This window comes from Eutrigla gurnardus, assembly GCF_963514095.1.
Source record: "Eutrigla gurnardus genome assembly, chromosome: 4".
In the NCBI taxonomy this organism is placed as follows: domain Eukaryota; kingdom Metazoa; phylum Chordata; class Actinopteri; order Perciformes; family Triglidae; genus Eutrigla; species Eutrigla gurnardus.
The window spans coordinates 19,944,690-19,970,019 of record NC_139918.1 but is presented as its reverse complement, the minus strand read 5'-3'; the positions used below and the strand labels follow the sequence as shown (position 1 = coordinate 19,970,019).

General features: G+C 41.5%; 3 protein-coding genes across 3 annotated transcripts; 1 reads left to right on the top strand and 2 right to left on the bottom strand.

Annotated features, from left to right (window-relative positions):
• Positions 1 to 3,526: 3,526 nt before the first annotated feature.
• ints15 (integrator complex subunit 15) lies at positions 3,527 to 7,867 on the bottom strand. The gene is made up of 8 exons (XM_084007997.1): positions 7,792 to 7,867; positions 7,181 to 7,396; positions 6,864 to 7,085; positions 6,597 to 6,762; positions 6,191 to 6,468; positions 5,834 to 6,071; positions 4,882 to 4,921; positions 3,527 to 3,937 (listed from the first exon to the last, which is right to left on the bottom strand). The coding sequence occupies exons 2-8, from the start codon at positions 7,373 to 7,375 to the stop codon at positions 3,712 to 3,714; spliced, it is 1,365 nt and encodes a 454-aa protein (XP_083864123.1). The 5' UTR covers positions 7,376 to 7,396; positions 7,792 to 7,867; the 3' UTR covers positions 3,527 to 3,711.
• Positions 7,868 to 8,662: 795 nt separating this feature from the next.
• rgs11 (regulator of G protein signaling 11) lies at positions 8,663 to 15,890 on the top strand. The gene is made up of 17 exons (XM_084007643.1): positions 8,663 to 8,815; positions 9,099 to 9,195; positions 9,438 to 9,488; positions 10,359 to 10,465; positions 10,551 to 10,602; positions 10,828 to 10,886; positions 10,996 to 11,072; positions 11,207 to 11,288; positions 12,235 to 12,303; positions 12,674 to 12,697; positions 12,824 to 12,885; positions 13,269 to 13,382; positions 13,495 to 13,610; positions 14,197 to 14,284; positions 14,371 to 14,509; positions 15,113 to 15,195; positions 15,282 to 15,890. The coding sequence occupies exons 1-17, from the start codon at positions 8,753 to 8,755 to the stop codon at positions 15,415 to 15,417; spliced, it is 1,419 nt and encodes a 472-aa protein (XP_083863769.1). The 5' UTR covers positions 8,663 to 8,752; the 3' UTR covers positions 15,418 to 15,890.
• Positions 15,891 to 17,402: 1,512 nt separating this feature from the next.
• Positions 17,403 to 25,172, bottom strand: pgap6 (post-glycosylphosphatidylinositol attachment to proteins 6). The gene is made up of 13 exons (XM_084008396.1): positions 25,039 to 25,172; positions 24,345 to 24,528; positions 24,013 to 24,214; positions 23,500 to 23,627; positions 23,145 to 23,410; positions 22,708 to 23,054; positions 22,488 to 22,584; positions 22,058 to 22,172; positions 21,557 to 21,699; positions 21,247 to 21,425; positions 20,430 to 20,576; positions 20,208 to 20,324; positions 17,403 to 20,045 (listed from the first exon to the last, which is right to left on the bottom strand). Exons 1-13 carry the CDS (start codon positions 25,100 to 25,102, stop codon positions 19,716 to 19,718), a joined length of 2,319 nt encoding a protein of 772 aa, XP_083864522.1. The 5' UTR covers positions 25,103 to 25,172; the 3' UTR covers positions 17,403 to 19,715.
• Between the last annotated feature and the right edge of the window lie 158 nt (positions 25,173 to 25,330).

Sequence of the window (25,330 nt, the reverse complement as noted above, 5' to 3'; positions counted from 1 at the left end):
ACAGGATGTCGTTGTTATAGTGTTATGCGGCCGTAGAGCAAGAATGTAACGTCACCATAGAGACTGTCAGACGGATTGGATTGTCTCTTTTTTTTCTGTGTCATTACTTGACACTGATGTGTGTGGCGTCAAGCAACAGGTAATAATGCCTTGGCCTGTTCAATTGTTACCTCTGAGGCAGACATGTTAGACGTGGTTTCAGATTCCTGGAGCTGCCGTTCGTGGCACTAATACAATACTCCAACTGTGGCGAAAGCAGTGCAGGAAATGTTTTCTCAGAAAAAATAACCAAATTAATTCAAAGTGGAGGCCCTTCTGGACGTACCCTGAAAAGGTCACAGCTTTTTAACATGGGAGAAACACATGTACAATAAGCACATGCATGGTCAGGAGGCTGCGAGACCAAAACACTGTGCTGAAATTATGAAGAAACACTTCATGCAACACTTTAGTTCCCTTCTTACATGTGAAAACATCCTCTTTTACGGAGAAATATAATTTAGTCGTTTTATTTGCATTTTAAATGCAAAAGCACAAGAAATGTATTTGTTTTTGGGAGTTTTTTAGGTAACCAACTTGTAGGAATATTCCCATCCGTTGGAGGAAAGGAGATGTTATATAATAACATTATATAAAGATTACTATTAACACCATTGAGGAACTTAAGATGAGTTGCTGACTTCCTCTGAAGTTGTATAATATCTGCAAAGAACTTGATTTCAAAATAGACATATAGACAAATCGAGTGGTGGTGCTCTAGCATATGAGGCAGAAATATACTCAGTTCCCACTTCTGTATACAGCTAGTGCAGTTCAACAACAACAGCAAGTGAGGCTTTTCTAATCGTTAAAATGAACATTATAGGCATCATAAAAGTACATGTGTATATTGACAGCTATTCTATGGTCTGCCGTTAAGTCTTCGACTGATATTCAGGCTCCCCTGAGGATACATTGTAACAACTTTGGTCATCTGCTGGCTAGTTCTACCAGCAGGTTTCCACTCATTCAATGAAATAGCTTGACATCTACAAGATATAAAATATATAAAATATAGATATAAAACAACATTTTGTATAGATATTTATGGTTCCCAGATTTAATATTCCTTAAAATGTTTATGATCTGCCAAGTGCTTTTGCTTCTGATAAATACCTACAAAATGATTGACATCCCATAGCCTCACATCTAATTTGTATTTAGGGCTAGCATGCTTACAGGCTAAACAAAACCAAGATAGCAATAGTGTAACAACTGCACTAAATCCACTCTGATCTCAGAGGAAACATTCATTTCTTGGTGGAGTTCAGACCTGTATGAGAAGGAAAAATCTTCCCTTTCCCTTAGAGCTGTTAAATCCCATTTAAAAACCATTTGGGAACACTCAGATCTGTTTATTTCTGAGGTGAAGTCAATAATGAGATTAGGATATGCGGGATGTAGACTCAGTGGCGGTGATCCTTTCTTTGAGGGAGGTCTCAACAGCTGGACTTATGAGCTTTTATGGATAAAGTCCACACATGTGTTGTAGGATCTGACACAACAAGCATGTTGATGATGCCTTATGCTGTAAAAGTTTGATATCTTCTCATTTTGAAAGTATACATTTTTACTTTCAAATCAGCAGGCGCTCAGTTAATTCTCTTGTCGGGCTGGAAGGAGGAAGTGTGATAAACTGCTGAACACCTGTGTTCTAATTATGCAAAATGCCAACAGAGGCAGGAAGGAGTTGGTGAAAACCAGTTCTGTACTCTTCATTCCGGATTTGTGTTATTTCTAACCTGAGTGGGTTCAGGGTTTTCCACTTGAAGCAGAAAATATCATTGCGATGTTCATGTGATATTCATGGATTAATGACTGACTTAGTTCAATTCAGAAGGATTCAAAAGGAAAATTCACCCATCTGGTTTATGGTCAGCTTGGAAATAGAGTTCAGGGAATCAGATTTGTTTTTTGCCATTGGGAGGTTGTTTTTTTTTCCAACAGGAAACCATGGTTCTGCAGCTGCTGACACAGACAGTCCTACGCAACCACAAGGCACACCTGCAAGGGTGAAATGAACCAACCCAGACCAAGATGTCTTCTGAAAGCCACTATAACTACAGCATAACTATGCTCAGACAAAACCAGCTCTGGCCAGTTTGGTGTCATGGTACACCGGCAGGGCAATATTCAAACTGGGGTTGAATAATAATAAGGCAGTAATATACATGGTGCAAGAAGAAGCGTTGAGAGCTTTGTTCACAATATGAAAGTAAGGTTTGAACATAAAAATGTCTCATTTATTAGGATGAAATAAATAGATAATTTTGAAAGTTTCTTTTTTCAGCAATACTGATAACAGTGTACAGACTCTAGAAAGCTGTATGATTTACAGCAACAAACCTCATACACCGTCTTTGGTATGAACACACACACACACACACACACACTCTCTCTCTCTCGCTCTCGCCCTCTTCGATCCCGCCTTTTTCACTTGAATATTATCTGTCGTCACCTCCCACCAGCCTAACAGTTATGCATCACTTTCCCAGAAAAGATATACTTATCGCTGTCCCACCCACAAGTTCTGCAGACAATCTACAATATATGAGAAACAGTAGCTACAATCAGCCTTTACCAGTTCACTTTTGAGGGACAATGCGTTGCTGACAGCTGGAATAAAAGCTGCTGCAACACTTGGTGATCTGGTGAGACTTGGCATCTCTTGACACAGTTGAGCCAGGATGTCTTAAACCATTGTAAGGTATTACCGGTAAAGGAAACAAGGAAGCAGCGACTGATAATTATTGCAACAATAGAGTAGTACACAAAGGCATCTCTCAATAGCTTTCTTCTCAGCACATACACAGCATGCAAAAGGGAATTTCACACATAATGTATGGCCATGAAGATTCACAAAAAAACCCAACAACCCTTACAAAATCTCCAATTCATGCTTGTAGGAATGAGGAAAGCATTTAAATGGTGAAGTCACTGATGCTGTGTAGCGACAACTTTGGATGATGCAATTCTTATGTAGGATGAGAGCAGCTGGGGTCCTCAGGAGGGTTGAACTTTCTTTTTTTTTGGTGTGCTGCGAACGATATGTTATCTGTCCAACAACATGCTAGAGCTTACACACACAGGGTTTGGCTCCAAAAGACTCTGACATTTATGGTTACACAATGACCCACGTTGGTTTGGGGCAGAGGTGAACAGTCTACGTTTAGATATTTGTGCCTTTTGTGGTCATCGTGTAGACTCTTGTTTTATTTATAAAAGAAGCATGGTTAATTCCAACCACTCAAACAATGCATTTCTCCACAGTTAGGAGCTCTTTAACTCATGTATGAGCATGCTCATATCCATAAATGATAATCAAGCCTACAGCAGAGATCTTTCCATGCCATATTTCACTTGCAATAATTTAAATAAAGCCTGAAATACATGCCAGTTGAAAACTGGTGTACTGCATTTGCAGCAGGGAGTAAGACAACAGTGACAACCAGTGGTTGATGTGAAGAACAACATCAAGTGAGTAAGGTAAGGTAAAAAAATATTTATTGGACAAAACATGTTAGTCTGAGAGATTTCTGCTCGTTAACATCACAATACATAATTCACACATACATACATTCATTGTAGCAAACATTTGTTACCCGACATTTACTCACACACATTCATAAACACACAACTTCACATCTGCAAACAGCACTGCCATTATTTCTTTTAGTGGCTGGGTCGGAAGGGGAAGGGCATCCCTGTCATGAAAGGCTGAGCGGGGTACTGAGGATGAGAGGAGGGGTGGGTGGCTAGAGGTGGGTGTGGGGTGTGTGCAGGGTGTGTCGGGTGTGAAGCGATAGGGGAGTGAGCTGCGTGCGGGCTGAACGCCATTGGAGGGGTATGGATGTTGTTGTAGTACATCACTGGGCCTGACAACACCAACTGGAGCAAACTGGGGAGAAAATAGAAGAAATGTTACTATGCCATATTTAGGCACGTTGTTCATTATGACAAGAATCTGAAGGTTGAGAAACATCCAGAATAAAAAAGGCCAAGACTACACTTTGATGAAATTGGTGACTCTTTTCTCAGTGAGTGCTGCAGAGTTCTGGTTAGGGACGGGACAATATAACAATTTATTGTATCACACAATCGTAAATATCACCCTGAGTTCAGCCCAAAATAAAAACAAATATATGTTCCCCTTATGTGTAGTGCTACTTATTGTCTAATTACTTTGGTGTGAGTTGCCTAGTTTTGGAGATATTGGCCATAGAGTTCTCTGCCTATATAATGAGATAATTACGCTTCTTTTTGCACTCTGACACAGTTGGCGGGAGTTGTTCAGTAAAAAGAAAATAGTTCCTACTTGAAACAAGGTCTCTTGTCTTATCTTGAGTATTTTTGGCACCACAAGCCGAGTGCCATATATTCCTGTTATATTGGAGAGAAGGCAGACATCTCTATGGCCAATATCTCCCAACACTCTGTAACTCACACCAAAAGATTTAGATTGATAAATAAGTACTACGCGCGAGAGGAACGTGTATTTCTGATTTTGGGTGAACTGTCCCTTTAAACATGCCACTTTATATAAGTTAACATGTTGTAATATGTGTTCTTTACATGCTTATTACAAGTGCAATGGTGGTTCTTATACATCTGTCAGTGCATTGAAAACACAGCAGGCTGAGGATAGCACTATATGTAAAGGAAAAGTTGTGAGGTGTATCAGTCTATAACCTTTACTATTAACATGGGGATATTCTCTCCATAAGTAAATGGCCCTGAAGCTGATGCTGTGCCATCATACGGATGTTCTTTATAGTTCTGGCTAAAGCCAGGTAACCATTGGAAATGGTTACAAGGTAAATGGGCTCAGCATATAGCTCTTACTTGTTGTGTGGCAGGCGGGAACAGATGGCTCTCAGGTCCTCTGTAGAGACAAGGCAGCACGAAATAAGCACTCGAAAATCTCCACAGCATGATGAAACAATCCATGTAAGGATTGATCCGACCAGTTTAGTCGTCCTTACACATTATTGTTCTCTGCAGGTTTACGGCAGAGATGGTGGCAATGTTAAAAAAATATGTGGAAACCTGATGTTATTTTGAGTTTTCAGTCCCTATAAAACTGGAAAATGCACTTGCTGTGAGACTATTAGACTTATGCTTCATTTTTACTCAAGAAACAAACAAGGTGTGAAATGTGTACATGGGTTCTGTTTTTGTTAACTCTTATCTGTCAAACAGGAGTGGCACAACCATGACAAGCCGTCTCTGATCTTTATTATAATAGGAGAGTAGGAACTCTCATACTATTGTATACTGAAGTACCTATTTGTTTTATGACACTCCACCACACAGAAATATGTATTGAGGATTCTCTTAAATTATAAATAAATAAAATACAATGTATTACAAGGCAATTTCTGGATGAATAAAAAAAGGAATAACTTAACTGACAATTTGCAATTGGAATATGACAGAGCCCAGTTTTCAGTTAAATAATATTATAAAAATCTCAATTTGACTTATTATTTAATGTGTGTTGTTGGATGTGTGCTTTGTAAGCTCACAGAATTTTACTGTAGACAGCATTGTAAAAGACAGCATGTCAGTGTCCTGACAGGACAGAGAAAAATAGAGCCTGTGCAGTGAGCTGGATTGGAATATCTGTTAAATTATTAAACTTCCAGTCTGCAGCCAAATAATGCAGCTTTTTTTTGCCTTTGAGGCAACTTCTCACGCGGCAAGAGTTTGTAATATAAATCTTATGCCTTTCCATTATCCACTTTTCTAGCCTCTGCTTTTGTACCACTTTTTTCCATTCTTGTCACAATCTTACCTCTCGAGCAGAGCAGAGCTCCGTTGGCCATGGCCACCTGCAAGGCTTGTGCCAGCCGGTCCAGGGTCAGCTGAGACAGTGCATGTGTATCTGCAGAAGATGTGTGCGAGTGTTTGTCGGCCTGGTCCAACAGCCTGGAGAGGTCCGAGGTCACTGCGGCCAGGGACTCCATTTGGATCAGCGCAAGGCGACCGAAAAGCCCCTTTTCATTTAGTATGTTCGGCAAAAGCATGAGGACCTAAATGTGGCAGGAGACGGACAATGGCTTGATTACCTCTACTTTGTATGTTGGAGGATTTTTTGCATACTGTAGATACATGTTTACTGTTGGAAAATGTGTACAAACAGACCACACACCTGTAGGACACTCAGATGGAGAGCAGAGAAAAGAGGCCCCACTTCTTCATCACTCTCAGTGGGGCCACCGGTCAACGCCTGCTTCTTATCTCTCCTGTAGGCCAGGGGGGCTTTGACGCACCAGCGCATCAACCCCCCTAATGGCGTGACGTCGAGTGAGCTGATTGGCTGATTGCCAGAGAGGGGCGAGTTCAGGAAGGTGATTAGGACTAGACGAGGGTCGTCTTGGATCCACGACACAATCATCTGGAGGAGTTCTGAAGGAGGGGTGAGCTCCTCTGAAAACACACAAGGATGTATGTGTGGAAGAATGTAAAATATTGCGAGAAAACACATGGCACAACATATTTTTTTTTTCATAGCGTTCAAATATATATATCCCACCCCATTATATATAATATCCCACCTGTGGTGAGGTCATAAAGGGTTGTGACAGCAGTGATGAACTGGCAGCAGAAGCGTGGGCTGGCGCTGTGGATGTTGTGCAGGGTTGGCCCCGAGCCTGGCACCATGCTACAGTAGTCGTCTACCAGCACCTGAGCCAGGCGCACACAGTACACACGGTGGGTTCTCTGCAGGACAGACACACAACCAGAGCGTTATATTCAGAACATCCACATTACTGGAACACCACACACAAACACAAAGTATGCAAGTGTGTTTAAATCCCCACCTGTAACCAGGTAGCGGCACATTCCAAGATGGGAACCCTGCCCACAGCGATCGCCATGGAGACCAGCTTGCCTAAAAGCGCCATGCGACTTTCATCCGCCTGGTTGCCTTGGAGACTAAAGAGGGCGGAGAACATCAGCTGACGGACAGTATCTCGACTTTGCTCCTGGAAACAGCTGCACATGATCTCCAACAGCTGGAGCTCCTGGAGAGCACTCATCCTCTGAAAGAAAAACACAGACAATGTATTGGCTGCCTGCACGTGTGTGTGTGTGTTTATAGACTGTGTATATTGGCATGCAAGCATCCGAGGCTCACCCTGGCCGAGGCGTTTCTGTCCTTGGGTGCGTGCAGAATGAACTCTTCCACCAGCTCCTGGGTTTTGGAGTCGACCTGGGGAGGCTGCCTGCCTGACTGCACCAGGTTACAGATGTAGATGTCCAGGTGATACAGCAGCTCCTTGGCTGCACTCAGCACATCGCGAGGCAGCAACGACTGACGAATGTCGCCCATCGCCACCCGAGATCAAAAAACCTTCATCACAACGAAAGAAATAATAGACACGTTCAAGAACTGTTTCAAAACTATCACGTCATGAACGAGTTAAATGAGCTTTTCAGTATTCAATTCAGGCATTAGTCGCAGACACGTCTCGTGTACTGCATGTTACTTGTCCATACACGAAATGGGAAACACGACAACACTGATACATCATGAAATGTGTTGCTAAGTGCAGTTCACGGTTGTAACTCAACACCGTTCATCACCAGTCAGTCGGACTCCTCTTGCCTGCTACAGCAAGGGTTAGCAAGGTTAGCTAAAAAGACTGATATGTGTTGCGCAACAAATCTAACAACGGTTAGTTGACGTTATTGTTGCAAGTTTTTTTTTTTAGGAAATCACGTCTATTTGAGTAACTTATGTCTTACCTCTACCAAAAGCTCTTAATATGATTAATATAGTCGACGCTGAGACGAGTGAATGGTCTCACAACGACGACGGAACCACTTCCTGTAACTACGGAAGCCTGCGAGGGATAAAACTGATGCCATTTACTTTTTCAGCCGAATTAGCATGTGCCGTTTAGAAAACAGACAACAACATATTTTGTTAGCCATCAACTATTTCTGCATGAGGGCAAAATTTGACTTTATGTTATTTTATGCTACACTTTAAGTTTTTTCCCCTCGAAATGTTTTACTTTTTTTATTTTTTTACTATCAAAAAGGGCTCGTGTTCTCCAAATTAAAACATACTTTTCTCACAAAAAAAATACAAAACATTTTCTCACAATTAGGCTTCATAAAAGGAACAATATTTTATATATATATATATTATATTATATATGAATATATAGCCTATGAATATATTATTCATAGGCTCATATAAATGTAGATGTAGATTTTAAAATAGTATTTATTTTAGGATGTATATGCCTATGAATTTACGTTGCAGTTACAGTATATAGGCTACTATACCTGTTTTATGTAGGATTTTTTTTAGAAAAAATTTTTTCAGACCATTGGCCATTACCATTTAATTACATATAACTGTAATAATAAATGTGAGACGTTTCACATGTTTATGCACTATATACAGTATATCATAACTTGATGTTGGATGTTTTAGTTGTATTTCGAATGGCTTTAAATATATCAATGACAGAGATATAAACACGTATTAGAGAAATGGTTGTATACAGGAACTATATATCATATTGGAAATCACTTGGCCGTACTGTAATCCCTTCTAATCTACGCAGTGGCGCTCCCGTCAGCCATCGGACCGCCTGGTCGGCAAAAAAAAAAACAGAACAGTGGTGCACTCTCTGCAGCGCGCTCCCGGCTGCACTTCACCGTCCCGTCGACTGATCCTGAAGCAGCCCGAAGGATGACCATCAACACCCTGGCGAAAGGAGGCTGGCACCGGGAGCAAATGTCATGCTTCCGAAAGGTACGAATGTATGATTCTGTCTCCTTTAGTTAGTTATTCTAATGAGACACAGAATAGCTCACTGTGGCGGATGTGAACCAGAAAAACATACAGCCGGTGCGAGGATGAGAACAAGTTATGAAAGGCTGGAATATTCAGTATCTGCATTGTTTATCAGAATTTCTGACTTTTCTCTGTTGTGTGTTTGTGTGTGTGACTACGTGTGTGTGTGTGTGTGTGTGTGTGTGTGTGTGTGTGTGTGTGTGTGTGTGTGTGTGTGTGTGTATGTGTGTTCCCCTTACAGATGGAGAAAGTGATTGTGGCCATGCAGGACCCTGATATGGGCATGAAAATTAGAAATCAGAGGCTCCTTATCACTGTCATTCCACACGCCATGACGGGTGCGTATGTGTACATACAGTATATATATATATGTATGTTTGTGTGTGTGTCCCTTTATGTCAGTGTGCATTAGCATGTCTGTGGACATGCAAGTTGTCTGCAGCTTGTGTTTGTCCCAGTGGTCATGCATAATGCAGCAAAGATTATTATTTTATTTTTTTTGGAGAATACTGTGTGCTTTGTAAAGTAGAGGGAGGAAGTCTGTCCTCTTTTCATGTCTTTCTTTGTTTTTCTCTCTTAGGCCAGGACATCATTGCTTGGTTGATCCAGAAATACAGTATGTGTGAGGAGGGTAAGTGTACTGATACATAAATGTTGTGTTTATGTGATAGAGAGAGTATAAGGTGTGAGTCCCTGTCTCCCCTTCCTTTGCTTGTTGTGTCGTTGCTAGCCGGTTGCCAGGATATGGCGTTTGCTCTCAAGCTGACATGGTAGTGTTGTGTACGAGTGTGTAATGTGGGGGTTGCCGTTTCCAGTAAACAGGAATGGGGTGAGCCCCAGAGGATCCAAGTTTGATTTACCAGCCTGATGATCTGGGTTTGATTAGCGTCCCCGTGGATGTTTTCACCTCAGGAGACTTTACCGCACCTGAAGTAAATTAGAGGTCGGAAAGAAAAGGTCGCCCTGCCGGGTCCCTTTTGCCTCAGAGCAGACTAAAGGAAAGAGATGAGCTAGTCGGCGAGGGAGAGAGGGTGGGAAGAGTTGATTAAAATGCACTGCACAGCTTTTTTGGTTGCTGTCAGTCATCAAAAAGATTGGGCTCTTTAACAAATGAGGAGAGACTGAAGATTGACGATATATTTCATTGCAGGGAAAACGCTTGGTTTGAGAGAGAATGCTGACAGGGTGCAGGCATTTGATCAAACAAATCAGGCCCACAGCATTTTATTCTCTTAAGTATTCCTTGTGGCCAACTGGTTGATCGATTTATTGATTTTTCACATTCAGTCTCCGTTCAATTTGAGACCATTATCCCTAATGACACAACTCTTTAATGTGCCATTAAACATCATGCTGTGATAAATAAAAATCTTGGTAATGTGTAAGTATTTTCTTACTTTGCTTGAAAATGGTTTACAGTACATCAAACACATTTGTGGTATAGCCTTAAAGGTGTGTCAGCCACAGCCCAGTGATTGGATTCTTCTGTGGTGTTTAACAGAAGCGTTGCACCTTAGCAGCATGCTGGTGAGGTACGGGTATATTTACCCTCTCAAGGAGCCGAGATCTCTCGTGTTACGGCCCGACGAGTCGCCCTACCGCTTCCAGGTAACTCTTTCACCCCGAAGGCAGTTCTTTTATTCTGCCAATCTGTATCAGAAATGTCAAAACACTGTGTCGTTTGTTTTCTCAGACTCCTTACTTCTGGACTAGTACCAGGTGGCCTGCCTCAGAGCTGGACTATGGTAAGGCAATGCCAAAAACAAAAGGGAAGGGTAAGACTGGATGTCAGTGAAGCTCCTTTTTATATATTTCAATGTGAGGAAGAACATCTATTTTTCCATCCATCACACTATAACAATGTGACCAAGACAGCTTTCATTTCAAATACAACGACAGGAGTTCTGATAAACATTTGCAGAACCACCTTTCTTTCCTTGCTTTCTGTTTTCCTTCTTATATGCCGTCAGCAATCTATTTGGCTAAAAAGAACATCCGGAAACAGGGAGAACTAATGGAATATGAAAAGGTGAGGAAAGTGTGTGTCTCTGTGTGTACGTAAAAATAAATAATGTATGTATTTCTAAACCCTAGTCCTCTTTTTTGTCTTTGTTTTTTTTTTTTTTTTCCTTTTTTAGGAGAGATACAGTCTGTTACACAAGAGGATCAACCATACCTGGGACTTCGTGGTGATGCAAGCCAGAGAGCAACTCAGGTACACACACACACACACACATACACACACACACACACGCGCACACACACACACACACACACACACACACACACACACACACACACACACACACACACACACACACACAAACTGACAGTGTGATTTATCTTTAGAGCATCCAAACAGAGGCGGAAGGCTGACCGCATTGTTCTGGAATGTCAGGAGCAGGCCTATTGGCTCATCAACAGACCCCCGGTATGTACTTTACTACAATGCATGACACTAAACTACAGTAGATTATGTTATACCACATAATATATTATATTTACACTATAACATATATATACACTATACTGTTCTACACTGTGTACAGGTAATGTTTTATATTATACTATACTACACTACTGCACTATACTGTTCTATATTAATCTACACTGTAGGATGCATTGCTATACTATAGTTTTGGATTAGAATACTATACAGTACTGTTCTGCATTATAATGGTACCACCTACATTGCTCTTCATCATAGAATATGATATTATACTATGCGATATTACAGTATACTATATTGCACTACACTGTTATTATACTATACTATACTAAACTATGCCTTTTCACAAGTATAGAAACATGTTTTACAGTATTTAAAACAGTCAGAAGTCCCGTCCCATATTCACTCACAGTCCCTCCTGCCTCCTACATGAAATATTCAACCCATCTGGTAAAAGCCTCAGCTGAAAACAGGGAGAGAGAGAGAGAGAGAGAGAGAGAGAGAGAGAGAGAGAGAAAGAGAGAGAGAGAGAGAGAGAGAGAGAGAGAGAGAAGGAATAATCATCATTTTCCACTTTCTTTATGTTGTCTGAACACCACAGCAGTCGATTTGACTGTTAGACGGACACAGGTGGAGAGAAGGGTCGGGGAGGAAGGGAACGGGGAAAGGGATCATGGGAAATGTACAGTTACAGTGGAGGAGAGGAGAGAGGGTGAACCAGAGGACAAGGGTTTGGAGGAGGGACTCCATCTTGTCTTGCCCTTATGAATTAGGGACGAGGACATGGAGAAAAAGAAAGAGAAGCTGGAGAATAAAAATCAAAGCCAGTGGAGTGGAAACCTATAAGTGCACGCACACTAACACACACACACACTAACACACACACACGCAAACTATTATTAGTGTTCATCTGTGTGTGTCTTTTCAGCCTGGGGCACATAATGTGTTGGACATGGGTCTGGACAGACCCAATAATTTCAGCGTTCGAGTTGCACTGGTCAGTGACACGATCACATTTTTTCATACTTCCTTTTCCCCTAATTTTTGATAACATGTCTCCTATGTATCTCTCCTCTCCCTGTTTGACTGTTGTCCTTCTTTCTTGCTGCTGGGGTTGTTTAAAAGTAAGTGTCACAGTTAGCTGTGCTGTACTATGGACAATAACAGTATATTACAATTATTATTTCAACATGTAAATTATGGTTCAAACTATTTGAAATTATAGCAACAGCATAAAAATATCCATATATGATCATATATACATATACACTATATTATGTTTTTACCTATATATAATCTCATGCTGTCCATTCTTCATTTGTAAAAATATCCGTTTGATGACACTTTGTTTCTCTTAACAGAACTAGAACAGTGACTACTACAAAAGTGAGGTAAACATCATAGATAAAGTATTCAGTCTCAATTTAAATACACTGAGTGTATATTTTAGCTCCCTTTGTGTATGTTTGTGTGTGTGTGCGCGTGTTTACAGTTGTACATTTTGACATTGTTTACAGATTGAAACCTGCAGAAGGGCCCTCGGAAGGAACCGTGTGAAGTCATCCATCTGCCTAGAAGGGTATGTGTCAGGTTGATGAAACACACGTGTACGGACACACACATACATGCACATGGACACACACATACATGCACATGGACACACACAGGGACTAATGGACTTGCAACACTGGACTGCCTGAACAGAACTCTCCATCTCCAGCATGCACCACGCGCACGCTTGCTTGCGCGCGCGCGCACACACACACACACACACACACACACACACACACACACACACACACACACACACACACACACACACACACACACACACACACACACACACACACACAGGCTTAGTGCTCCCACTATAAGAGCCACTAATGGATGCTTCCTGAGGCAAGTTGGAATTAGTGTTTTTTTGTGTATTACATCCCTCTGCATTTGTGTGTGTATGCGCAGTTTTGTGAAATACAGCGAGCAATACCAGACCCACGACCCCATCATGCAAGGCTGCCTTCCCAGTAACCCCTGGATCTCCGACGACACCGCATACTGGACGATCAATTCAGAAATGTGAGAAAATACACAGAGCAAATCCAAACTACGGTTTTCTTTTTTAAGCATCTCTTAACATGACAGTTAATGTTGTAGTTCAGTGTCATAGTGGACGTGTTTGTGTGAGCAGGGTGCCTATGCCGACACGTCTACGAGTGGAACGCTGGAGTTTCAGCTTCCTGGAGCTTCTCAAAGACGACATGGGGAGGCGGGAATTCATGACCTACCTGGAGAAAGAGTTTAGTGGTAAGGAAGATGGACTGAAGTGTTGGAATATATTCAAAATACAAATGTTAAAGCACTCTGTGATTAGGTTTGGTAATCAAATACGAACGTGTGAGGAATTCAGATTTTTGTTTTACAGATTATTATATAATTGTAGTATACTTTATATACAGAGAGAGAGAGAGACAGAGGGGGAAAACATAATTTAATTGTTATCATAGGACAATCCTCTTGAATTGATTCTTACTCTTATTAGCATTCAGAATGTCATTATTCCCCCTAATGATGTTTTCCAACCCCAGCCATGAAAGATGAATGGGTTGAGGTCGAGGAAAAGAAGATTAATTGCATGATATGGTTAGTGTGAGAGGATGGAAAGAATAGATAAGGAAGAAGAATGGAGACATAAAGCAGGAAAGGGATCTGTTCACCCTTGCAGACGTATGAAATATTGCCTAGGGGCCAAGGTTTTCAAAATAGGCCAGCCAAGCAATGAAAACTCTCTCATTCTTTGTCACATTTTCCTGCATTGTATTGTATTGTACTATTCACCTCCATACATACCTCATTCAATCCATGACGCTACCTCATTCTGCGTCTCTGCTAGCGGAGAACCTGTGTTTCTGGCAGGCCTGTGAGGATATTAGACATGGAGAAAGTTCCAGGATCATAGAGAAAGTGGAGGAGATCTACAGGTAAGCATAGAGACACACAAACATGCAGAAATACACCGATTATATTTACTCTCAGTTGACTGCCACTCTTTTCGTGTGTGGCTCAGAAACTTCCTGGCTCCGGGAGCTTCCCGTTGGGTCAACATCGACAGTAAGACGATGGATAAAACTATGGAGGGGATCAGGCACCCGCATCGATTTGTCATGGACGACGCACAAATGCACATCTACTTTCTCATGAAGAAGGTTCGACCCCTGATACACTGTTGTTTGATACTTGAAACTTTAACCTTTGGATATGGAAAGACAGGACACATGTCATAACCTGTTTTAATGGATGGATAGTTTCAATTAAGTTCTATAGAATATACATATATTTTAACGGGCTAGTTCATTTTCATATCATTCATGAAAATACAATAAAACAATGGCTTGAAGGGTATGATTTAACAGTGATTCGATCTTTGGGGGACAAGGATAGGTATAACTGTGTGTCATCAGCATAATTATCATCATTTTTATGGAGTTTCCAGATTTTGTTGCCTTGACTGCTTAACAGCAGTGGACCCAGTATTGACCCCTGAGGGACGCTACATATCATGACTTTCCCTTTCCTAGACAAACAATTCCCAAGAGAAAAAATGTCATCTATTCAGATGTAATACCAGTATACTTTACATTTTACTTGGTCAAAATGTCTTATATTTCTTATATGCAGATATGGAATTTCTTAATTTCTCATCCATAAAAAGCAGGCACATCACAATAGCAACTTTAACAGTTAGCAGTTAGCAGACGGTTATTAGAAAATATTTAGATGGTCATGTTGTGTTTTGTGTGTGCTTTTAGGACTCTTACCCGAGATATCTTAAGTCCGACCTTTACAAGAACAAGCTGGCCAAAGCTGTTGTTCCCCAGGAGACAAAGAAAAGGTGAAATTACATATTTTAAATTACCAATTTTACTTTACTTCCATTTCAGTACATGCATTCTCTAAAATGACACTCCTTCCTCTCAGTGTGTTCCCCTTCATGAGACGTCAGCGGCATTCGAGCCCCTCCCCCGCTCAGACTGTCACCCAGGCCATGGAGGAAGATGGGCACGCCAAGGAGGCCGGCCAAGCAGGTACCAACTCTGCAGGCTCCCATGTCTGATGTCAGCCTAAAAATGTATGTGACAGCAGAATCTTAGTCTCCATTGTCGGTCTCCACAGCAACCACCCAAGGACTACTCTTTTTCAAGTCAAACTGTGTGTGAAAGAAAAGTCTTTGTTTCACTGCTGCAATAGTAGCAGAGCTAGGATTTCAATATTAGAGCTTCCTCTCTGGGCACAGGTGTTAATGTGTACCTCAGCAGCATAACATCTTATTCCCAGAGCTTTTATATAGAATCTACTCCGTCTCCCATCAGCAGGTTTAGGCAAAAGGATTAGGTTTATAGAGCAATAAAGATGTAAAATATGTATTTAGCCAAAACTTTGCCTCAGCATGTATGCGATTATCGTACAGTTTGCTTGTTTCGTTCATTCCACGCTGGAACTTCACATTGTCATGGTTGTCATTGTTAATTTTGCTTGAGAGCATGTTTTCATCCCAATAAAATGTCACAACAGCATTCAGTGTTGTGTTGTGTTGTTCTCTCAGCTCTGCATGTGAGTGGGCCTGCTTTTATTCTCGACTTCTTTTCATGTGACTGTCTCTATGTGCCTTTCTGTATTGTTTTAGCATCAAACGGAAACGAGTATCAAACTCTAGATGTGAGGCTTTGTAATGTTGAATTATGGACTTGGACAGCTACCTCCAGAAGCTTAAAACTAGCTGCTATTTACAAAAACACATCAGGTCCGTTCCCTATGGGGGCATCTGCCTGTATATGCTGCTCTTTCTCTTCTGCTACTGAACTTTTTACACCTTTCTCCTTCATCTAATGACCTTTCAGATGTTACTCCCCTCCACTGGTCCTTGAGAGCAACAGTTTCTTCTGCTGAACCGGCTCCCTCTACTGGCTGTGTGTTGTCAAAGTAACACTAGTTCTGCTCGTCCCTTTAAATGTTTTGTCACAAGTTGTGAGCAGTTCAACTAAAGTGGGATTTTTCTCAGACCATTTTATTTAAGGGAGAGACCTGACAAGGTGAAAGTATCCCATATTTCAAGAAAAATGGGATATTTACAATTTATAAACATATTTTTTAGAGAATATATTATAATTTTTTGATATCCCTTTAATCATCTTAAAACAAATTTAGGTTGAATGGACACTGATTTTACACATTTACATTACTCACCATAAGAAGGACTGCCAAGTCTGTGAAAACAGTTGTATAATAGATTTGAAGATGATACAGACTGTGGAGGAGTGATCTAAAGTCTTGAGTTACAAAGAAAACCCGTATCATGAACTGTTGGCGTGGAGAATTAAAGATGAGGGCATTTAGATCTTATTGAAGATGCTTTTGAGTTGCATATGGGAAATGCAGGATCCAGTCATTTTGAAGCTTGGCTAGAGATTAAAGCCAGGATATGTTGGCCTTCACTGCATTGATTTGGAAAAACAACAAGCGGTTAAGTGAGATGCTTTGATCTGTAGCACTGATCTGGGTCAGCTTTGCACAGGACCCAAGAGCCCATCAGATTTACTAATGGAGGTAAGCCATATATAAGCACACCAGCAAATTCTCACACACACACACACACACACACACACACACACACACACACACACACACACACACACACACACACACACACACACACACACACACACACACACACACACACACACACACACACACACACACACACACACACACACACACACACACACACACACACACACACACACACACACACACACACACACACACACACACACAGCAAAATGTGTATTTCAACCCTCCAAACAAGCACTTTCTATATTTCTGAGGATTATCATAATCCGCTTCTCTCGGTTGCCCCATCCACTCTTGTTGCGTCAGTGTGTGTGTGTGTGTGTGTGTGTGTGTGTATGTGCGTGTGTGTGTGTGTGTGTGTGTGTGTGTGTGAGAGAGAGAGAGAGAGTGAGAGAGAGAGAGAGTCCCTGAGGGGAGAAAAAAACCCAGTTTGAGAGTTTGAAAAAAAAAAGAAAGAAAAATCATGAAACCTTTTACTTTATACCACAGATTTATTTTGGTGGGCTAAATGGTGTTTGGATTTTTTAACAGATTGTACCAAATCAGTACACGGACGTTATTTGGAATCATATTTCTTTCTCCTTACACACATGAGAGCTACAGTATGCTGCATTGGTAGAACACCTTTCATTCTCCTAATTAAATGTGAAAACTAGATAAAGTGATTTACACTCTCACACTCAGAATAAAGAAGGATAAATCCTAATATGCATGTATATATACATATATACAAAAGGTTCAATTTGAGCCTGTGCAAAATCACAAGGAAAAAAATAATCATAGCATAGGACAGTTAGAAACAGTAAACACACATTCTATATGTCTTAGATACAGCAGTTCCACTGGTGCAAGTGATGAAACACACACGTTCACACACAGTCATACAGTAAATATGGGGCACGTATTCCCAGAAAGACACAGACAAGAGGAGGCACTGGACACAGTTATCTGAATATACAATCATAGTGCCCATTCATACACATATGGGCCATGTACATAGTGGAATTAGCGGTGTAATCATAAAAGTGCTTCAGACTCAGTGTTGGTAAAAAAAAAAATGTAAGAACAGCTAAGGTTTTAGAATGGAAAAATAAACGGCGGAGATGATGTGAGTCATTTAGTTTCAAGCTGTGTGTAAATCTGTACATGGACACAACCTCCAGCAGGGTACAGTACAGTACATGAAGATCTGGATTATGGAAAGGCATGATACATGTGATAAGCAGAACAAACAGTTTCCTGGGTTTAAACCTTTTCTCTGAGATGTGTTGGTTTACTTTTTGTTCTGCAATTATATATTTTAACTTTCTCTTGCACTTGGAGGAGGACGTCCAAGATCCGTGTTCATATGACAGAATAGGCTAATCTGTGTTTTGAGCCCGAACTCAACAGAATTGAGCCTCGCTGTCTGTGTCTCTATATATATATTTTTTTTTTCGCCAGGAATGGTCCTTTCCTCTCCCTGCCCTAAATATGTGTGTATATAGTGTACTTCTTCTGTTGCATTTATTTATTTAAAGATAAAAAGCTTATTTCATCCACTGATGAAGACCATGTAGCATGGGTGAAAGTTCCAGAACAAAGCCTAAAAACCCACACTTGTTTAAACGGTTGTTTAAACTCCCTGGCAGTTAATAATCAAGCACATCTCAAATGGATCAAAACGGTGCACAAATTTAGCCCTGGCTTGTGCTGAAAATGAAAATACAAGAGGATCCCAGAATGAGGAGTGTGTACATAGTCTATAAATATAATATACTTTATCAGCGGACTCAGTGATAGACTGATTTAAAAGAGCTCCACACTATTACTTATAAAGATTGATTTCCTAGTCTATATGTACATACACAATATGTACAAACTCCAGGGCCCTGTACTACATAGCAGGATTTGGGGTTGGCACGGTAACTTCCAGGAGGCTTCCAGTTCAAAAACAGTGGCTCTCTTCTTATTGGAGTAGATTGCCATGGTAACCTACGCTGCACACCTAACCCGCTCCGGAGCAGGTAATGCTCCCCGCGGGGATGAAGTATCTTCTATTCTATTGTATTGTATAATTTAACATCCAAGAAACACATTAATTATATAATTGAATACACAAACGTAAAAGCAATTATAGTCAGATCTAAACTTGCTCTTCCTTCCTGCATTTGGCAGCTACACATGTGTTGCTTTTAGCCTGGATTATGTGTTTAATTTCTTCATATTTGTCTACTATCAAAATGTTTGTAAAATATGCTGCTCTGCTGCCAGTGGACTTCGCCCGTAGCCAGATATAGAAACCCCGGGTTGACTTACCGAGTTGATGACCACCGTTGCAGCGCTGCTTAGAGTATCGTGGGTTTGTTGAACATGCTTCGTAGTACAGGCCTCTGGTCATGAGGTCAAAGGCCAGGTGGTCTGCTACCTGAAGGTTTTGCTATTCATACCTAGGCTGGTGGAATGGACCAACTTTGAGGTTTCAGCAGGTTCAATTTGGGTTAAGTGATGTGAATGTGTGTGTGTGTGTGTTTGTTTCAGAATGCCTGCAAGGTAATTTAAGCCTTTTAAGAACTTCAAAATGTGAACATGAAAATGGTAGACCTATGAAAATATAGGTCTGAATTTGTCTCAAGACATTAAGAATCTTTGACTCTTTTGAGTCAGAGTCTAGAATCAGAGATTTTATCAACACAGGCAGACACATTGTGCTGTGTGTCTTTTTTTACCTTACGTTAATGTTTGCCGTGCTGTTTAACAATCAATGCCTAGTCACTTTGCTCCCTTACAGCATCTCCTGTCCTACTATGTGACAGTGTAGAGTTCATCCTTGCCAGTCTGACAGAGCGTGTATCCACAAACCCGGGGAGTCCAGCTCCACGTCCAGTTCCAGCTCCAGCCCCTATTCCAGCCCAACCCTTCCCTGTTCTTCTCCTTCGGTGGCAACAGGAACACCACGCAGCTGGCCACCAGGATGTGCCACAGCGAGTGTATGTAGTAGTAGTTGCCCTCTGTCTCGGCAAAAATGTACAAGCATACCCCGGTCAAGGCACAGATTGCCCCGGGGATCAGGAAGAGCACCCAGCGTTTCCAAGAAGGCGGGTAACAATGGCGTCGCTGCACCCCTCGGTACACCTGGAAACAAAAGACTGGATTGGCAAACCTCGGCAACAGCAAGCTCATCGTTTTTCTTGTCATTCTTTTGATTTCTTGCCATTCTGGCTGCCTAGATTCTTTTTTTTTTTTTTTATCTTCAAGCAAGTCAGCAGCATATTCTCCCTGTAGTGTATTTCTTACCCAGGCAGTGACCATGAGCAGTATGGCACAGAGGACGGGGCCCAACAGGTTCCACAGGCCTTTGCGGTCTAGCTGCATTGACATGGCTATCAGTAAAGCCCCAAGCATAAACAGACTCTGCACACACACAAAATAAGAAGAAAAAGACAATTTGAGCGAAAGCTTTACTTAAAATGTGCATTTAAATATATTAGTATTAAGGAAAATAGGCAATTGTCTTACATATTTAAATGTGTCCCTGATGCGAGCCATGCATAGGATGGTGACCCAGATGGAACAGATGGACCCCAGGAAATCACAGTATTGTAGAGCATCATAGTCCATTATACACATGACGGCTACTCCTGGCTGGTCACACGCGTGGTAGAACTACAATATGAAATGAAGACAAAAGGAAAACATGGAAAAACACACATTACTTTGAATGCCACAAAGCTGTCCACCATTCCTGCCAGTACAAATAGAAATGAATGCTCTCCTCCCCCACAGTTACAGATAACACAGGCACATAGATGGTTCCATAGTGACTCATCTGACAAAAGCATAACGCTGTTCTCAGATTCTGCTTATTACAGAACTGTAAAGGAATAATCCAGAACTGAAGATATCTATCATCACAGGCTTTACCCAACAACTCTTTAAAAAAAAAAAAAAAAAAAAAACCAATACATCGTAAACAGACACTGTCAGCATTTTTATGACCATACTTGTTAGTAAAAGTGTTCTGAAATAGATTCAGTGAGACAATTAACTACCTCTTCCTCTGAAAAAGGTGTTGGTAGATACGATGAATGACGCTGCATATTTAAAGCTACGAGCTGGAGGATGCACATATTCAGATCCTTTGTTTTCTTTTTAAATATTTGTAACATGTTTGAAATAAATAAATAAAATAAAGTGAGACAAAATCCCACAATCCCATTATTATATGTCTGAATGCAAATAATGTTTAGATAAGCATATCTTTTGAAATTAATGAATATTTTGAAATGCTATATTCGCACATGTATGCATGAGTGTGTGTTTCCGAGCGTGTTACCGTGGAGAAGAACATTGTGAAGAGGTAGACAGAGGCCTCCGTGATGTAGTAGCGTTTGATGGCCACAACAATGGCAGGCAGGAAGGACAGGTTGCTCAGCGTGAGCAGCAGAGTTGCTGTCAACTGGCGACGGTACGACTGAGCCGTTGAATCATCGGTGCAGCCCCAACCGCTCCACCCTGCAAATACATGGCAGGATGAATCAGTAAATAACAAGAATATACAGGATACCGGGAGGGGATTTATTATTTTAGAATGAGTAAAGATACACTAATTACTTCACTCATTTAAGTAGTAGAGAGAGACGTACCAGCCTTGCAGACACAGGCAGCGTACAGGTAGCTGTAAGATCTCAGCAGTCTACATTCACCGTATGTCCCACAGTCCTCTACACAGGCACTGATGAACACCTCTGGGACAACAGACACCAGTGATGTATTGCCACAGTCGCTGCTGCAGGAAAAACACACATTTTACATATTTAACACCAAGACCAACCACAAATGCCATCCTCACATAATCCAGATTTTAGCACTTTGATTCCTGTAATATATCAAGTCTTTTCATACAAAGGCTAACTCAAATTCATACAGACAAAACATGTACAAGCATACTTAAAAAATGGATTGGGATGAGGAGAACTCAAGAGCGCAGAACAAAATAAATGGTATAAATGGTGTGAAAATGAATGTTAAAACATCTACTGCCTGTTGAGAGAAGTGTAATCCTTATCTGAAGGATGTGCAGAAATATTTTAGATACACGTTTTTAAGATAAATATAGAAATGCAATAATTGCATGTGTGTGTTACCTGTTGCATGTTAGCTGCAGGGTCAGATACCATGTTGTGGACTGAGGAAAAGGCAGCCGGACCACAGCTTTAGGGACACTGGCGTTCACACTTACACCATACCCTCCAAACAAAGCTGCAGATACACAAACAGAGTACAATGTGACCTACTTCCTCATAAGTGCTTCAAAGTTTTACCAGGACTTTGAGGCGAGACAGTCCTGTTCCATGTACGGTATGTATAATTTGGCTTGTACTTGTTTACCACATTTTATTAGCTAGACTATGTTGCCCATTCTTTTCCTGTTACTCAGCATCAATCCCATATCCCCATTTTCTGTTACTCTACCATGATTTCGCCAGATTCATCAAGCAATTGCAGGTATTTCCAGGTGTTAAATGCATCAAATCCTAAGTGAATGGGAATAATCATTCTGGTTATCTGTGCTACCTGTGCGACAGGGTTGAGAGTGGTTGAGTTCAAGGACTGGAGCCCACGGTGAGAGGCAGGCCACCACGTTGCTGTTGTTCCCCAGGGTTGCATTAGTCTACACACACACACACACACACACACAAAAAAAAGGTAAAACAGCATGAAAACTCAACTCCGAGACTAAAATCGAACAGGATTTAGTAGAAGAGTGTGTGTGTAGTAATTCGGTAGCACTCACAGAGTTGAGTGTGAGCTGTAGATTGAGTGTACCACCGGTGGCTTGTGGGTGCAGGGGGTAGGCGAGCAGCGTGGGGTGTGTATCCGTAACGCTGACGTTGGCGCCACCGACAGGAGTGTATCGGAGTGACAGAACATCCAGCTCCTCGCAGAGCACAGGAATGCTCCACACACACGCCGACGCCAACAACGGCGTTAGTAGCGCGGCCGATTCATTGCTCAAGGTGGCCGCGTCCGTAATCACAGAGTTGTTGCCAGCTGATGTCGAGTTGGTGTTGCTGCTGTTGCCACGGAGCTTGTTGATGTCATCGTCAACTTTAAGGCCGACACTTTTCGGCTTACACCCCACTGAGGCATATGACACAAAGCAGAACAGAATAGATTACACACACATAGTGGATTAGACCAGAGACATATCGTGTACGTTTCTGTGTTCACCTGTGTAGTTTGAGACGATACTAAATGTCACGGTGCGGTTGTCTAGGCTGCTCTCCACGACAACGCGTAACCAGGTATCCCACGGCGGGTTAGAAAGAGCTGCAGAGCAGCCTATCCCTGAGCAGTTCACTATTATTGGGCGCTGCTGCAGAGAGGTAGAGCCGAGCCTGAGGACTAGTGAACAGTTTCCACCGTCTTCTCCCTCCACTGACGAACAGTCGACCACGGAGATGGAGAGAGAGGAGGCAAACTCAGGAACGTACAACCTAAGACAGACACAAACATAATAACGTGACTTACAGGAGAATTATAGAACAAAAACAAAAGGATGGGACCGCATGAAGACAGTACTTACTTAAGGCGTGCAGGTCTGTCAGGAGCTGCAGTCTGCTGGAGGAATGTGCCCTGCTGTAAAATCGGTGTGTCCACCGCTCTCCTGATTGATAGCTGAGGCTGGAAGAAGTACGAGCAAGACGGAAAACCCTAAAAGATGACAAAAAAAAAAATTATAATGTAAAATAATGGAAAAACAAAAAGTACAATTAGAGATAGAAGAACAAAGGTAAACAGAAATCTTATTTCAAGGCCAGCCGTTGGTAAATAAGACAGCTCTAACAGCTGCAAGTCTGCAATATGAACAGAGGCCAAAAAAGGAGCAGAAGAATGTTGTTAAGCTACTTTACAATCCAACCTAGCTCCTGCTCCGGTGGAACAGGTTGGGGTAAAAGAGTAATCGATTGACACACACATACTTGACAGTATGGAGGAGCACAGTTTTGTCCAGTAACGGAAGCAGAGGAAACAAATCTGAGAAAATCAGGGACCTTAAAGAAAGTAACCTGCACATACTATGTGGCTCGATACAAACCTTCTGCTCTATGCGCCCATCATCTTCAGGCAAGTGGGCGCCAACGTACCACACACCAGGAGCAGGATTGGAGAGGTTAAAGGTTGTGGAGCTGTGTGAAGTCACCGGTAGGATGAGAGACAGACAGGAGCTCCATAACGTTGCATTGGGAAAGATCGTCCCTCTTGGGTTTATAACTGGAGGGGCGCCATATTGAATGTGGCTACAAAAAAAAAAGAGGGAGTGTTTCAAATTAAGTTTCAAACAACAAGAAGTGTTGGCAGAAAATCCAGCTGAGCAAAGGATTCAAAAGAGTGTTAAAGTAGACTACAGAGAGGTTTCCATGCTCTTACATGGTGACGTTGTGCTGTCCACAGTGGAAGCTGTGGCCCTTGGTGACAGAGAACAGCCAGCGCGCGATGGCAGTTTCCTCTGGGATATGAAACCTCTGCAGCCTCACGTTGCCATACCAACCATACTTAGACAACTTCTGAGACGGTTTGGACGAGAGTTCAGACACAAACGTCACCTGTCCATCTGTGGGGCGGAAGATTTCATTGTATGAAAGTGAACAAACCCATATTGTATTTGTAAGAGGCAATAAAAGAGGAAGGAAAATGAAGGAAATAGGCGTTTTCGACATTATTGCAAAACTGTATGCTAGAAAGTGATTGAAGATAACGTGCAAAATTGCACAATTAATAATAATACAAATATTTATATAAAATAAAAATGACACTGGTGATATTTTACCAGAAAGACGAAGAAATACAAATGCACACAACACAACTGACAAACACCCAGAAGGAATATAAATAAATAAAAAAAAATATATATATATAGACATTAAATTACCAATTAGCAGTAGTTCAATTAGAGATACTGTAAAGTGTAAAGACACGTTATCACGTTCATATCATATGGCTAAAAAATGCCTCGTTACAGTGCGAAGAAGCTTTCTGACATTCAGGTTAACTCGCATGTCGAAATACTTAGCAAACATGCTAACGCCAGCTAACACCACACACTAGCTGAAAACACACTCACCGTCTGCTGACGTCCAAGCCGTGAAGACGACGAAAAGGAAACCACTTAGAAAACAAAAATCCATGTTTCCTTTACGAGTGTCCGCACCATTACACCCGTAATTGTGACACCAATCTATCGCTGAGGAGAAAGCATCCTAGTACTTCCTGATTTCTATGTAAATACGCGACGTCACGACAGTCACCGGAAGCTGCCTTTGCGGTCGGGCGGAAAACTGAGCACTCATGATTTCACTTGAAGTGACATAAAAGACGAGACTTTGTTCATAACGAAAAACATATTGCACAAAAGT

Bases quoted from the DNA above. Each gene is read 5' to 3' on its own strand.
- ints15 (XM_084007997.1), bottom strand. From the start codon at position 7,375: ATGGGCGACATTCGTCAGTCGTTGCTGCCTCGCGATGTGCTGAGTGCA. The intron at 7,086-7,180 runs GTGAGCCTCGGA...TTTTTCTTTCAG, and splicing joins ACAGAAACGCCTCGGCCAGG to AGGATGAGTGCTCTCCAGGA. The intron at 3,938-4,881 runs GTAAGAGCTATA...TTTTCTCCCCAG, and splicing joins TCCCGCCTGCCACACAACAA to TTTGCTCCAGTTGGTGTTGT.
- rgs11 (XM_084007643.1), top strand. From the start codon at position 8,753: ATGACCATCAACACCCTGGCGAAAGGAGGCTGGCACCGGGAGCAAATG. The intron at 12,886-13,268 runs GTATGTGTCAGG...GTGTATGCGCAG, and splicing joins TCATCCATCTGCCTAGAAGG to TTTTGTGAAATACAGCGAGC. The intron at 13,611-14,196 runs GTAAGGAAGATG...CGTCTCTGCTAG, and splicing joins CCTGGAGAAAGAGTTTAGTG to CGGAGAACCTGTGTTTCTGG.
- pgap6 (XM_084008396.1), bottom strand. From the start codon at position 25,102: ATGGATTTTTGTTTTCTAAGTGGTTTCCTTTTCGTCGTCTTCACGGCT. The intron at 24,529-25,038 runs GTGAGTGTGTTT...TCCGCCCCACAG, and splicing joins GGCTTGGACGTCAGCAGACG to ATGGACAGGTGACGTTTGTG. The intron at 23,628-24,012 runs GTTTGTATCGAG...GTCATCTTTTAG, and splicing joins ATGGGCGCATAGAGCAGAAG to GGTTTTCCGTCTTGCTCGTA.